This window comes from Myotis lucifugus, unplaced genomic scaffold (assembly GCF_000147115.1).
Source record: "Myotis lucifugus unplaced genomic scaffold, Myoluc2.0 scaffold_336, whole genome shotgun sequence".
NCBI classification, from domain to species: Eukaryota; Metazoa; Chordata; class Mammalia; order Chiroptera; family Vespertilionidae; genus Myotis; species Myotis lucifugus.
Window position 1 is genome coordinate 1273098 of NW_005871384.1, and position 15922 is coordinate 1289019.

A 15922-nucleotide genomic window follows, 5' to 3' on the forward strand; every position below is an offset into this window, starting at 1 on the left:
TAGAGAGGAATATAGAATGTGAAAATGTACCCAAATAATTCAAATTCAACCACAAAGGAGAAGGAAAAAAGAATTATGGAACAGTTTGGACAAGAAAAAAGCAAAAAATAAAATTTTATATATGCATCCAAATAGATAAGAAATTATAATTATGATAAATGCACCAACAGTTTCAGTAAATAAACACGCACACACATTTTTTTGAGTGGATTGCAAAATAATTTTAAGTCTAAAGCACGAAAGCAGAGAACAGTTGGAAACAGAAGTACAGGCAACTATAGCAATAAAATTCTAAACCAACAAGGACAAAATACCAAATGAAATAGACTTTTCATTCAACATTTATTGAGAGCCTATTATGTGCCAGGCATTGTTCTAGGCACTTGGATACATCAGCAAATTACAGCAGATAGTTTCTTGCTCTGGATCTTCCAGTGTTTCTTGAATTGCTTAAAAATAAACAAAAAAGTATGAATTTGCAAATTATAAAACATAGGATATATTGCCCTGGACAGTGTGGCTCAGTTGATTGGGCTTTGTCTCATGCATTGGGAGCTTGCTGGTTTGATTCCCCCCAGGGCACATGCCTGGGTTGTGGGCTAGATCCCCTATGGGGGCACACAGGAGGCAGTCAATCAACATTTCTCTCTCACCCTCTACCTTCCTAAAGGTCAATAAAAATATTAAAAAATATATATTATATTCATTTATGAAAGAAATAACACCATACAGTGTATAAAAAGCATGAGGAGTGGATAAGGCAAATAAAACTTCAATAGTGTGGTCAGAGCATATCTATAAAGTCCTGTTCACCAAGATCAAACATAGCCTGATGTAGAGGGCCCCCTGAGAAGGCATATAGGCATTTTCCCTTAATAATTGTCAGCTGAACCCAAGGCAACAGGCAGAGCCCCGTCTTGGGTACATATCTTACCAAAAAGGCAGAAGTGTTCTCAGCAATGACTCATCTTTGCCCAGGTGTCAGGGAGTGGGTTTTGATATGTAAATCCAGTCTAGCACTGGAAATGAATACTACTCGGGCCCACCCAAGTGTCCAGTAGGGACACTGTCGCTCACCCTGACACAGCAGTACCATCCCAGCCAGCGGATCGCCCACTGTTGACGACCTCTACCATGCCACCCAGGGAGCGCAGGATTGGACTTCCATCCCACCACAGAATATGTAGTAACTCCTGATATGGGGCCACAAGCAATCCCTACAGGAATTTATGGACCATTACCTAAGGGCACTATGGGATTTATTTTAGGAAGAAGTAGCTTAACCACGAAAGGATTTCAGGTTTTACCAGGTGTAATAGATCAAGACTAGACTGGAGAAATTAAAGTTATAGCACAGACAACAAATACCATAATTCAAGTTCTTCCAGAAACTAGAATAGCTCAAATTATACTTTTGCCTTATCATACAGCAGGGCAACTTCTCTCCTCAGATCCTCTGGGAGAAGGAGGATTTGGATCCTCTAATCAGATGTACTAGGCACAGATAGTTAAATAAGGGTGCCCAGAGCTAGAATTGAAATTAACTGGGAAAGCTTTCCTAGGAACAATAGATATGGGGGCAGATGTTTCAATGATTGCCTCCCCCTGCATGGCCTCTTAATACAAGCACTACCAATCTACAAGGCATTGGGCAAGTCTCTCAGCCTCAACAGAGTGCACAGCTCATCAAATGGGAAGATCCAGAGGGAAATACAGGATATTTTACACCTTATGTGCTTGATCATTTACCTATTAACCCCTGGGGAAGGGACATTCTAGAACAATTGGGGTATTACTAATGAGTCCCAATGCTGTGGTTACAGCTCAAAAGTTAAATCAAGGATTTTATCCTGTTAAAGGATTAGGCAAGCCCTGACTGGTTTGGCTCAGTGGATGGAGCGTCCTGCAGACTGAAGGGTCCTAGGTTCGATTCCGGTCAAGGGTATGTACCTTGGTTGCGGGCACATCCCCGGTGGGGGGTGTGCAGGAAGCAGCTGATTGATATTTCTCTCACATCGATGTGTCTAACTCTTTATCCCTCTCCCTTCCTCTCTGTAAAAAAAAAATAATAAAATATTTTTTTAATAAGGATTAGGCAAAAGGCAGCAAGACAGATTATCTCCTATCCCTATGTCCACCCAGCAAGGGAGAAGAGGGTTAGGATACAGGGAGCCACAGCTCTTTCATTAGGGGCCTTGGTCGTCTCTCTGACCCAAAAGACTGCTACAAAAATGACTTGGCTTTCAGACAACCCTGTTTGAGTTGACCAATGGCCCCTAACTGGAGAGAAGCTTCAAGCAGCACAGCTTCTAGTACAAGAACAACTTAAGGCTGGTCACATTGAACCTACTGATAGTCCTTGGAATACACCTATTTTCGTAATTAAGAAAAAATTAGGTGGGTGGAAACTTTTGCAAGATCTCTGAGCAATAAATAAGACCATGGAGGTTATGGGCCCCCTTCAATTGGGGCTGCCCTCACCTACTGTTATTCCTCTTAATTATGAGCTACTCATTCTAGATTTAAAGGATTGTTTTTTCATTATACCTTTGCATCCAGATGACTGTAAACGATTTGCATTTAGTGTCCCTGCAATAAACTTTAAGGAGACAGCGAAGAGATACTGCTGAAGTGCTGCTGCAGGGGATGGCTAACAGTCTGCTATGCCAGGACTTTGTGGATGCAGCTCTCCACCCCATAAGGCAGCAGCATGCCCAGGCGCACATCATCCATTATATGGGTGACATCTTGCTGGCTCATGAGAATGTAGACACTCTTCATAAAGTTTTTGCAGACTTACAACACTCTTAACGATGGGGCTGTGTATTGCACCAGCAGAGGTACAGAAAATTTCTCCTTTTCAATATCTAGGCAGTTTAATTGAAGGACGTACTGTGCGTCCTCAACATTTACAAATTCGGATGGATACATTAGTAGCTTTAAATGACTTTCAAAAATTACTCGGGAACATTAATTGGATCCATCCCTCATTAAAATTGACTACTACAGATTTAGCTTCTTTGTTTAATATTCTCTGAGGAAATTCCTCACCATCTTCTCCCAGACAATTAACCGCTGAAGCTGGCACTGCTTTAACCAAAGTAGAAGCCACCCTTCAAGCTGCTCAGATTGCAAGAGTAGATTTAATATACCCCTTCAGGTGTTAATTTTACCTACTACTCACACTCCCACGGGAATCATTTGGCAGGACCCAGGAGGTAATAGAATTGCTCCATTTGGTCCATTCTCTGACCAAAGTATTAACACCATTTCGTGATTTAGTTTCTCAACTCATAGCAAAAGCACAGTACAGACTAGTTCAGTGCTTGGCAAACCGTGGCTTGCGAGCCACATGCAGCTCTTTGGTCCCTTCCAAAAATACAATGTGTGGGCGTGCACGTACAGTGCGAAGTTGACATAAAACTTTAAGTGAAGTTTATTAAGTTAATTTTAGGGAACATGGTGGAGTGAAAGATGTAGTGTTGAGGATTGAGAAAGGTATGTTGAGATGGTTTGGGCATATAGAGAGGATGAATGAAAGGAGATAGACGAAACAAGTATACAAGACCAGTGTGGATGGGAGAGTTGGAAGGAGTCGAACTCAGCGAACATACCTCAATCAGATTGAGAACGTTTTTAGCAAAGGCCATCTTAGGAGTACCCTAATTAAGTTAATAACAATGTACCTACCTATATAGTTTAAGTTTAAAAAAGTGGCTCTCAAAAAAAATTTCAATCATTGTACTGTTGATATTTGGCTCTGTTGACTAATGAGTTTGCCAATCACTGCCCCAGGGTCATGTCTGGTAGTTAAAAGGCTCTTGCTTAGGCCAGGGTGAGGGGGATAACTGGGTCTTTTGTCGTTCATCATCACGCAGGCTAATCCAGGCCTCTTCATAAAGCTGTTGTAGGTTTCTGAAGACCAGAAGGAGACAGCAAGCCACAGGGCATCAGCACTTTTGGAGTCTACTTGCATCATGCTTCTACTGCCCTACTGGCCACAGCAAGTCACACGGCCTGCCCAGATGCAAGGGGTGGAGGAACAGACTCAGCATCTTGTGGGAGGAGCTGCAGATCAACATCTCAAAGAGGCATGTGTACAAAGATGGGAAGAATTCATGGCCATATCTACAATGTATCACGTAGGTGTCCATATGCTGTCAGCATTGGCAAATTCCTCTGTTGGAGTTGGCCTTTGGTAGCTTTTTGCTTCACCTCCCATGATTTTCCTACTACCTTTTTCAATGATCAGCTAATGCCCTCAGGTTATCCTTAGGATGGAATCTTTCATTGTGATCCTAACTGGATAATAATCTGGACTCCCACCCACATTTTCCTTTACTCTTAGCCAACCTGTAGCCAGAGGTCTCAGCTTCTGGAAATTTACTTCCCTCATCCCAGGATTCTGCTTATTGAATGTGGGAAACTCTGCCTTAGGGATCATTTTTCTAATCCCTTGTAGTGTGTGGGAGATGAGGAATAACTACTGATTTTGTAGGAGCCTGAGTGTTGGCTTTACAAAATCTCTCTTCTGTGTGATTTATATTTTACAAAGTCATGCAAATTTACAGAATAGACAGCAGGGGAAGTTTGAAATAGAGACACCAGTTAGGGGCTGCTGAGTCATGGTTCTTGATAGTAGCTTGCACTAATATGATTCTCTCCAAAATGAAGAGAAGCGGTCAGAATTGTGGATGAAGCCAGGAGAACTTTCTAATTGCTTGGATATGGAAAGTAGGGTGAAGAGAGGAATCAAGGGAGATTCCTAGATTTCTAGCCTGAAGAATTGGGTGAATGGTGATGATGTCTCTGGAAAATAAAATGGAGTTAATAATCATGTCTGTAATATTGTCAGTATGCTTCAATGAAAGCAGAGACAGGTGATTCTAAAACAGGATTCCTCCTGCAGGAATCAGTCTTATTCAAAGGCTATGCTAACAGGGAATTCCTTCTGGGAGAAACAGGCTCTCACATGTGGTTGTCTGTTGTCTTCCATGGTCCTGGTCTATGTTTAATAAATCCTGAATATGTAAACGTTATAGACACATGAAAGAGATGAGCAAGAGAATTACTAAAAAGAAATAAGGAAAGAGCTATATAAATGATATGGTGTTTAACTTAAGACACAGTTATTTTGAAAACATTGCTCATTTGGTATGCTATATATGCTGTTCTCTTATCAACTTTTAAGTGTCCTAAGAAGTACATATGCCTAACCAAATGACACTAGAAAGTATAACTCTACTGATAATACTCTGTATGAGTTATTATTATTATTATTATTATTATTATTATTATTATTATATGTCAAGGTATTTTATACTAACTCCAGAGCACTGTCAAAACTTTCTGGCTTTATGTCTTCAACATATTAAATTAAAATAGAGAAACTTTGCTAGATTTAGACAATAATGAAAGGATTTTAGAGACAGGAGAGGAAGTTTTAGGTAAAGGGAGTCCATGGGAGGGGAATGCATACATGACAGTCAGAGCAGCTCCAAGCCACCAGATTGTTTATCTTACATACACAAAAGACAGAGGAATGTTACAAGATAAGGGGAAGAAGAAGAGGGGGTTACTGGGTGAGCTTAAAACTTTGAAACTGATACCATACACAGAATAAAGAGGAAAAGTAACCGATTAGGAAAGCATGAGGGACATAAAATAGAGCAAGATCCAGTAAGAAATATGAACAGACAAAGAACCTCCCAGCATTTAGAAATCTGTGTAGACAAAGAGACTTAGAGGACTAGGTTTTTCCCATCTTAGAGACAGTGGTTTTTCCCATTTGGGGATCTCTCCCCAGGGGGGGGAGTTTATATACTCTTGCAATAAATTTCCACATTTTTGCTAAAAATCTTTTAGTCCACGAATTTTATTCTTCAAACTTCATAATACAAGAACCCACAATGAGAGTACAAGCTTCACCATTCCACGTATCACTGAGGCATTAACTTTAAAGTAAGAAATTTTGTTCTCCTGTGGGTCATAATCCCTGACGAGATGGCTGCATATGTGAAATATAAAGCAATCATTTTCTCTGTGTATGTGCACCCTTTTCTCCCCTGCAAGGGTTGGATGATTTAAATCACCCACTTACCTGACTTCTTAGTGGAAAGAAGAAAAGTTCAATTTTGAATATAAATTGGGGGGAGGTGATCATCTACTGTGATGCCCCAAAATCAGATTTTGTGTTACTTCCCTCATTAGCTTATGAACAACAGCTACCAGCAGTGGTACACCATCCTTCATTGACACTTAGCTTCCAAAGGTCACAGGGAGCAGTCCAAGGGACTCCTGAGAAGTGCCCTGGTGTTCCCCAAGTCCTGCAGGAGGCAGGTCAGACCCAGGGGTTCTACAGACCTCCTGTGAGTGCAGAGGTTGCTCACAGAGATGACACCACCAGGCAATAGAGGAGGGCATTATGGTGGGGGACCGATAGGAGTGAAAGGTTAGAGGTAAGTCTTAACACTATGGCTTTTCCCCTGACTTTCTAGGGCTTGGAAACCAAGACCTCATAGATTTACAGCTGAGTCTTGTCTTAGTGGGTAAGACTGGAGCAGGAAAATGTGCTATAGGGAACAGTATCCTTGGAAAGAAAGTGTATCACCAAGATCTGGGAAAAAGGGAAAAGCACATGGAATGGAGGAGAAATTGTCCTCATGGGCACACCTGTCATTTTAAATATGACATACTGGATTCTACTAGGAAAAGGAGATTGTTTCTTTAATCCTCTTGACCTCCCCAGGGCCTCACACTGTGCTCTGGTTGTCCCATTGGGCCAATACACAAAGGAAGAACAAAGGGCCAAGGAGAATATGCTGGCAATGTTTGGAATCAAAGCTAGAAAATACATGATTCTCTGATTCACCCAGAAAGATGAATTAGCTGGCATGGATTTCCATGATTACTTAAAGGAGGATCCAGCCCTGACCGGTTTGGCTCAGTGGATACAGCGCTGGCCTGCAGACTCAAGGGTCTCGGGTTCGATTTTGGTCAAGGGCATGTACCTTGGTTGCGGGCACATACCCAGTGGGGAGTGTGCGGGAGGCAGCTGATTGATGGTTCTCTCTCATCGATGTTTCTAACTCTCTATCTCTCTCCCTTCCTCTCTGTAAGAAATCAATAAAATATATATATATTTTTTTTAAAAAGGAGGATCCAGAAGGCATTCAAGATTTGATGGAGAAGTTCAAGGATCATCACTGTGAGTTCAACAATAAGACAACAGGAGCTGAGAAGGGGGTTCACAGGGCACAGCTGCTGGACCTGGTCCAGAGCATGGTGATACAGAACAAGGGAGGAGTCTAATCTAATAAGATGTACCAAAGGGCAGAAGTGGAGATTCAGAAACAGATTCAAGCTATATGGTACAAGAAAAATACAGAGCTGAGCTTGAGAGAGAAAAAAAAAACAGCAAAGAGAGGAGTGTGGAGGGAAAATGATAAATCTACCGGATAAACTGGAGCAGGAAAAGAGAAAGGCAGAGTGGGCAGGGTATTTGAAGAAACAGAAAATTACTGTGTTTTAAGGCAGCAAAATGCCAGAAGTGAAGTTAAGAGACAGAATGGGATACTTACTTAATCTTGAGAATAATGGAGATTGCTTTCTTTGTATTCTCATTTTTGTTCAAGGAAGATTAAGCTAATGAAAATCTTTCTATATTTCCCTTGTATTTTGGGGTGTTTCTTCCGCATATAACTCATTACCCAAATCAGACCTTATGTGGGAGCGCATCTGTAGATGCTGTAGCAAACTACGAGCTCCAGGTGTGTGGCCACTGTAAGACCCCTAGATGTCTATCCTCTATTTGTTATCAGCTGCTAGGGCAGTGGGGCAAATTGTTATTAGTAGCTGGGGCAATGGGGCAAGTTTATATTAGTAACTAGGACAACGGGGCAAGTTTATATTAATGAGTAGCTTGGTAACGGGGCAATATTGATTAATGATGGTTTTATGTAATTTACTTATGTTTTAGTAACTGTACTTAGCAACAATGATTGATTTTATAACTTTGAAGGAAATAAATAGGTTGGAACGGCGACCAAAGGCCGCCGTTGGCCATTCACCTGCCTTTTGTGTTGGTGTCTTATTTTCCCCTTCCACACGACCTTTCCGTTTCTCTCTCATCATTAACAATTGGTAGATATTTTATTTACTTAATGGGAGGGACACATTCTCAATTTGTAAAACTCCAAACAGAAAGTATGGATGCTCCCTATCTTCTGATCTTTTTCTCAGTGACAGGAGAAAAAGAATGCAGGAGCCCAAAAACGATAACCCCAAGGTTTCTATGTTCATCCTTAGTAAACTTTTTCCCTCTAGATCCTTTCTAGATTGTCAGATAATCTCCATCTGTCATTTCTACCTCTTTTATTTTTATTTTTTCCTTTATAACCAAAATGATCATTTTACCCATGTGGTTAGAAAAAAATCAGTTGTTTGCTTTAGGTAATCTATAGATGCAGATAGTTAGAGATTCTCTCAAGATGAAAATAAATTTGTTGAATTACATTTTTATGGAAGGATTCAAATTGTTCCTTATCATCTGCCCACTGAAGAACAATGAATTGTCTGGAAAACATATATCTCAGTGCACAAGTAAGTGAAATGCCAGAAAGAGTAAAGACAGAGATTCAATAGATAAGAGAGCAGTAGTTTTGGTATATTCATATTTTTTTATAGAACCTCTTTACTCAACCTCAATGTAACCACTTTGCTGAATAACTAGCTCTCTACTATGTGAAACTAATTGTTGCCATCACACCTCTATCATTTTGAATAATAAAGCAAGATGGGTCACCTGCACTATGCTGTCCTCACCCACTTGAATTGTTTATTTTCACTATAATAAAACTTTTCTATTCTCTCATATGTGTGCAAAACTGGAATCTGTTTTACCTGAGAAAATACCAATAATACTTCTTCAAAGGTCATAGAGATGAATTTCACTTTTTGGTGAAAGTTCAAGTTGTTTTGAAGCTTTACTTGGTCTACCCACTAAGACACCTCCATTTCCCTGAAAGTTTGAAACACATTCTTAACTCATCTGCCTATCAAAGAGCACATCCTCCTTGAATTCATTCATTAAGTGCTGATAGAAATTGTGTGTAACCAATGTTTTTGAGACCTTTGTGAGTTTCCTGGTTTATAAAAAAAAATCTTTAATATAAGGATAACAATACTTGAAGATAACTCTTTTTCTACTGGGTACTCTCACCCTAATAATTTATAGGACTTTCAAAAGCACATCTCCATGTTCTACCAGCATGTCCTGGTGGTCATCTGCTATTGTCATATACTCTGCCATCTTGAAATTGGCTTTTCCATGCCCTATACCAGTGATAGCGAATCTTTTGAGCTAGGCGTGTCAGCATTTTGAAAAACCCTAACTTAACTCTGGTGCCATGTCACATATAGAAATTTTTTGATATTTGCAACCATAGTAAAACAAAGACTTATATTTTTGATATTTATTTTATATATTTAAATGCCATTTAACAAAAAAATCAACCAAAAAAATGAGTTTGTGTGTCACCTCTGACACGTGTGTCATAGGTTCGCCATCACTGCCCTATACCATTTTGTCCCCAATAGGATATATAACTCTCCTTTCCCCCCAAAACAAATGAATTTAGCTTAAACATTTAACAAAAGTTAGCAAAGTCTCAATAATATGAGTAAAAACCACAGAAAGAAGCTCATGATTCTTTCTGAAATAGAACTCACAGTAAGACAGGTTTGGTTTCTTTCCAAAAAATATGTGCACACTGTGTCTATTGTTTCATCATGGTGTTTTAGACAAATTTCTGAGATACGCCATTAACAACCCGTTGTATCACAAGCTTCTAGAAGCATATATTAAACAAAGAGTCACATATACCTTGCAATAAAAGTATACAGGTTTAATGTGAAAAAAGACTTTAACAGCTCTGTGGTTAACTCTGAGTAAATGCATTCAGTTTTTCTTATCCTTGCATCAGGTTAATGCTATAGATGAGGCAAAGTTAGAGATTCTGCTCTTGAGAAGCTTCACGGAGAGGAGAAGCTCTTATGAAATACCCTCAAAACACTCTTACCCATTTGTCTCCAAGGGCAGAAGGCAGAAAATAAGGTACTTGAAAAATACCATGCATTGTGATTAATATGATGAAAGAATGAGGCACCTTCCCTTTTCTGAAGAGTATTGCAGTATTTATTCAATAATTAACCGTCAGCGATTGTTTAAAATTTGTGAAAGATTTCATATCAGATGCTGTGAATCTAGAGAAAGTAAAACAAAGTCCCTTTTCAAACTGCCTTCCTTAGCATAATGGTTTTGATAATCATTCAAGTTCCTTCTACCAAGAGTTCTTCTCTTTTACTAATGGGTAGTATTTCACATTTTGGATGTACCACAGTTTCTTTATCACTTTCTTATTCTTATACCACTAATTGATTTGTCTTGTCTAAAATCTCCATTATATTGTTGACTAGAAGTGAATATTCCTTCAGTTAAGTAAGTGAGGAACTGGACAATAGCAGTATATGGTATGGTGTATGTGTGTACATCTATAATAATAAAAGTATAATATGCTTTAATCTACTCATCTGCTGATGGGCACTTAGGTTGTTTCCAAATCTTAGTTATTGTAAATTGTGCTGCTGTGAACATATGGGTGTGTATGTCCTTTCTGATTGGTGTTTCTGATTGCTTAGGATATATTCTTAGAAGTGGTATTACTGGGTCAAATGGCAGTTACATTTTTAATTTTTTGAGGAAACTCAATAATGTTTTTCACAGTGGCTGCACCAGTCTTCATTCCTGCCAGCAGTGCATGAGGATTCCTTTTTCTCCACATCCTCGCCAGCATTTGTCATTTGTTGATGATAGCCATTCTGACAGGTGTGAGATGGTATCTCGTTGTGTTTTAATTTGCATCTCTCAGATGATTACTGACTTTGAGCATGTTTTCATATGTCTCTTGGCCTTCTGTATGTCCACTTTCAAAAAGTATTTATTTAACTCCTTTACCCATGTTTTGATTGGATTGTTTATCTTCCTTTTTTAAAGATGTATGAGTTCCTATAAATTTTGGGGATTAAACCCTTATCAGATATAACATTGGCAATTATGTTCTCCCGTGCAGTGGGCTTTCTTATTGTTTTGTTTTGTTTTTTGATTTTTGTGTTTTTTTTCTTTTTTGCTTTTTATTTTAATGTAGTCTCATTTGTTTATTTTTCCTTAGTTTCCATTGTCCTACGACTGAATCAGTTAAAGATATTGCTATGACATATGTCTGATATTTTTGCTGCCTATGGGTCCTTCTAATATTCTTATGGTTTCTTGTCTTAAATTTAAGTCCTTTATTTATTTTGAGGTTTTTTATGCATGGTGTAAGTTGGTGGTCTAGTTTCATTTTTTTTGCATGTATCTGTCCAATTGTCCCAATACCATTTATTGAAAAGACTGTCTTGACTCCATTGTATGCTTTAGCCTCCTTTAACAAATATTAATTGAGCATAATGACTTGAGTCAATTTCTGGGTTCTCTGTCCTGTTCCATTGGTCTATATGTCTATTCTTGAGCCAGTACCAGGCAGTTTTGAAAATAGTGGCTTTGTAATATAACTTGATATCTAGTATTGTGATCCCTCCAACTTTGTTCTTATTTCTCAAGATTGCTGTGGCTATGCAGGGATTTTTTAATTTCATATGAATCTTTGGAATTTTTGTACCAGATCTGTGAAATATGCAGTTGATATTTTAATGGGGATTGCATTAAAACTATAGATTTCTTTGTGTAATATGGACATTTTATTTTTATTTTATTTTATTATTATTATTATTTTTTTTATAGTGTAAAATTTTTATATTTAGAATTAGGCAGCTGGACTCAGTTTAGATGATTCCAATTTTGTTGGCAACATCCAAAGCATCATAGTCAGGAGCCAGTCGAACATATGCCTTCTTCTCGCCATCAGGCCTGATCAGGGTGTTGACCTTGGCCACATCAATGTCATAGAGCTTCTTCACAGCCTGTTTGATCTGGTGCTTGTTGGCCTTGACATCCACAATGAACACTAGTGTATTATTGTCTTCTATCTTCTTCATGGCAGACTCGGTAGTCAGGGGGAATTTGATGATGGCATAGTGGTCAAGCTTGTTTCTCCTGGGTGCGCTCTTCCGAGGGTATTTAGGCTGCCTCCGGAGCCTTAGTGTCTTTGGCCGCCGGAAAGTGGGTGACGTGCGGATCTTCTTTTTTTTTGTGGCTGTGGACGCCTTTCAACACTGCTTTCTTTGCCTTCAAAGCCTTTGCTTTGGCTTCGGCTTTGGGAGGGGCAGGGGCTTCCTTCTTAGCTTTCGGCGCCATCTTCGTAAAAAGCATATGGACATTTTAATGATTTTTTTCTACCAACCCATGAACACAGTATATTCTTCTATTTGTTTATGTCTTCCTCTATCTCTTTTTCAAGGTCCTGTAGTTTTCAGAGTACAGGTATATTACCTCCTTAGTTAAGGTTATTCCTAGGTATCTTAATTTTTTGTTGCAATGGTAAATGGGATTGTTTTTGTTGCTGTTTCTTTTTTTTTGTGAGTTCATTATTGGTGAACAAAAAAAGCCATAGATTTCTGGGAGTTGATTTTTTTATCCTGTTGCATTTCTGAATTCATTTATTAAATCTAGTAGTTTTTTTTTATGGAGTCCTTTGTGTTTTCTATGCACAATATCATGGCATCTGCAAATAATGACAGTTTTACTTCTTGTTTTCCAATTTAGATGCCTTTTATTTCTTTATCCTCTCTGATTGCCATGGCTAGCACTTCCTGTACTATGTCAAACAGGAGCGGTGAGAGTGGGCATCACTGTCTTGTTCCTGTTCTTAGGGGAATCAATTTTAGTTTTTGCCCATTGAGTATGATGTTGGCTACAGATTTGTCATATAAAGCTTTTATTATGTAGAGGTATGATCCCTCCATTCCCATTTTGCTGGGAGTTTTTATCAAGAAAGGGTGTTGCATTTTGTCAAATTATTTTTCTGCATCTATTAATATGATTATGTGATTTTTCTCTTTCAATTTGTTTATGTAATGTATCATGTTTATTGATTTGCATCCCCAGAATAAATCCCATCTTTGCATTCCTGTAATAAATCCTACTTGATCAAGGTGTCTGATCTTTCTAATGTAATGCTGGATGTAAATTGCTAGGATTTTGTTGAGGATTTTAGCATCTCTATTTGTTAGATATTGGCCTGTAGTTCTCTTTCTTTGTAGTGTCTTTTTCTGGTGTGGGGATTCGGGTAATGCTGGCTTCATAGAAAGAGCTTGTAAGTATTCCTTCCTCTTGAATTTTTTAGAATAGTCTGAGGAGAATAAATTTTAGTTCTTCTTTGAATGTTTGGTCAAACTCTCCTGTGAAGCCATCTGGCCCAGGGCTTTTCTTTGCTGGAAGTTTTTTGATTACTGCTTCAAGTTCCTCTATGGTTATTGGGCTATTCAAATTTTTTGATTCTTCCTGATTGAGTTCATATTTTTTTTTTTAAGAATATGTCCATTTCTTCTAGGTTTACCAGTTTGTTGGAATATAGTTCTTCATAGTATTTTATTTCAATCCTTTGTCTTTCTATGGATTATGTTGTTATTTCACGTTTTTCATTTCTGATTTTGTTTATTTCGGTCCTCTCTCTTAGCTTCTTGGTGAGTCTGGCTAGAGGTTCATCCATCTTATTTACTCTTTCAAAGAACCAGGTCTAGCCCTACCTTGTTTGTCTCAGTGAATGGAGCATCAGCCTGTGGACTAAAGGGTCCTAAGTTCAATTGTGGTCAAGGGCACTTGCCTGGGTAGTGAGCTTGATCCTCATTAGGGGACATGCAGGAGGCAGACAATCAATGATTCCCACTCATCATTGATGTTTCTTTCCATCTCCCTCCCTCTCTGAAATTAACAAAGTCATATGTAAACAATAACAACAGCTTTTGGTTTCATTGATCTTTTTTTATAGTTTTTTTTTTTGTTTGGTCGGTTTTTTTTGGGGGGGGGGGTCTGTATGTCATTTTTTTCTGCTATGCTCTTTATTTCCTTCCTTCTGCTCACTCTGGACTTTCCTTGCTGCTCTCTTTCTAATTCTTTAAGTTGTAGAATTAGATAATTTGTTACAAATTTTCTTTGTTTTTTTTTGAGGTAGGCCTATAGAGTTATGTATTTCTCTCTCAGGATTGCTTTCACTGTGTCCCATAGATTTTGGATTGTTGTGTTTTCATTGGCATTTGTTTTCAGAATGTTTTTTTATTTCTTCTTTGGTCTCTTTGGTAACCCAATTATTGTTTAATAACATGCTATTTAGCCTTCAAGTGTTTGGATTTTTGTGATTGTTTTTGTTTATTTCTAGTGTTATGCCACTGTGATCCGAGAAGATTTATCTTCTTGAATTTGAAGAGACTTTGCCTGTGTCACACTCTGTGGTCTATCTTAGAAAATGTTCCATGTGCACTTGAGAAGACTGTATATTCTGTAGCTTTGGGGTGAAATGTTCTGAAGACGTCAATTAAGTCCATTTGATCTAGTGAGTCATTTAGAATTGCTGTTTCTCTATGGATTTTTTTTTTTGTCCAGAGGATTTATCCAGTGATGTCATTGGGGTATTAAAATCCCCTACTATGATTGTGTTACTGTTGATCTCTTTATTGATATCTCCCAGAAGTTTTTTTTTTTATGTATTTGGGTGCTCCTGTATTGAGTGCATATATGTTTACCAGAATTATATCCTCTTGCTGTATCAATTCCTTTAGTATTATGAAGTGGCCTTCCTTATTCCTTGTATTGAACTTCAATTTGAGGTCTATTTTGTCAGATATAAGTATTGCTACACCAAGTTTTATTTCATTTTCATTTGCCTGAAAATGGGTTTTTTTCCATCCCTTCACTTTCACTCTGTGTGAGTCCCTTGTTCTCAGGTGGGTCTCATGTAGACAGCATATATAGGAATCATATTTTCTTATCCTTTTAGCCACTCTATGTCTTTTGATTAGAGCATTTAGTCCATTTACATTTAAAGTTATTATTGACATGTACATGTTTGAACCTATTTCTATTCTTTATGTCTGTGTTCCTTCTTCCCTTTCTATGTCTTCTTTTTACAACAGTACCTTTAGCATTTCTTGCATTGCTGGCTTGATAGTGATAAACTCCCTTTGCATTTTTTGTCTATGAAATTTCTGATTTCCTCTTCAATTTTTAATGATGGCCTTGGTGTAAAGAGTATTCTTGGATTCAGTCCCTTGTTTTGCATCACTTTGTATACTAGTACTTCATTTCATACCCTTCTGGCCTGATGTGTTTCTGTTGGGAAATCATTTGTTACTATAATGGGAGATCCTCTGTAGGTAACTTTCTGTCTCTCTCTTGCAGCCTTTAATATTCTCTCTTTGTCATTAATGTTTGCCATTGTAATTATGACTTGTCTTGGTGTGGGTCTTTTGGGTTTATTTTGTTTGGGACTATCTGTGCTTGTATCATTTTTTTTCTTCCCCAAATCAGGGAAGTTTTCTATCGTTACTTTTTCTGATCCTTGTTCCTCTTGCTGTCCTTCTGACACTCCTATTTTACATATGTTACTTTGTTTCAGTTGTCCTAAAGCTTCCTTAGGATCTTCTCCTGCTTTCTATTTTTCTTCAGTTGCTGTTCAGATTGGGTGTGCTTAACTACCCTATCTTCTAACTCATTAATTTAGTCCTCCGCTTCTTCTAGTCTACTGTTGAAACCTCCCATCATGGTTTTTTTTTTACTGTTGCTATATCATTTTTTATTTCTGCTTCAGTCTTTCAGAAATTGATGATTTTCTCATCCATCTGGGTTATTAACTGCACTAGAGGCTGGAGCACAAAAATTTTTGCTCTCAGGGGGGGGGGGTCCCTAAACCTGGAGAAGCCTCTTGCAGTT

The 15922-nt window shown here is 38.3% G+C and overlaps 1 protein-coding gene and 1 pseudogene across 1 annotated transcript; one reads left to right on the forward strand and one right to left on the reverse strand.

Annotated features, from left to right (window-relative positions):
• Positions 1 to 2813: 2813 nt before the first annotated feature.
• LOC102419132 lies at positions 2814 to 7461 on the forward strand (annotated as a pseudogene).
• A 4383-nt stretch (positions 7462 to 11844) lies between these two features.
• LOC106699198 (60S ribosomal protein L23a-like) lies at positions 11845 to 12363 on the reverse strand. The gene is given in 2 exon segments (XM_014466375.2): positions 11845 to 12246; positions 12248 to 12363. Coding segments are annotated over 2 exon segments (471 nt in total). The 5' UTR covers positions 12353 to 12363; the 3' UTR covers positions 11845 to 11880.
• Positions 12364 to 15922: the final 3559 nt, after the last annotated feature.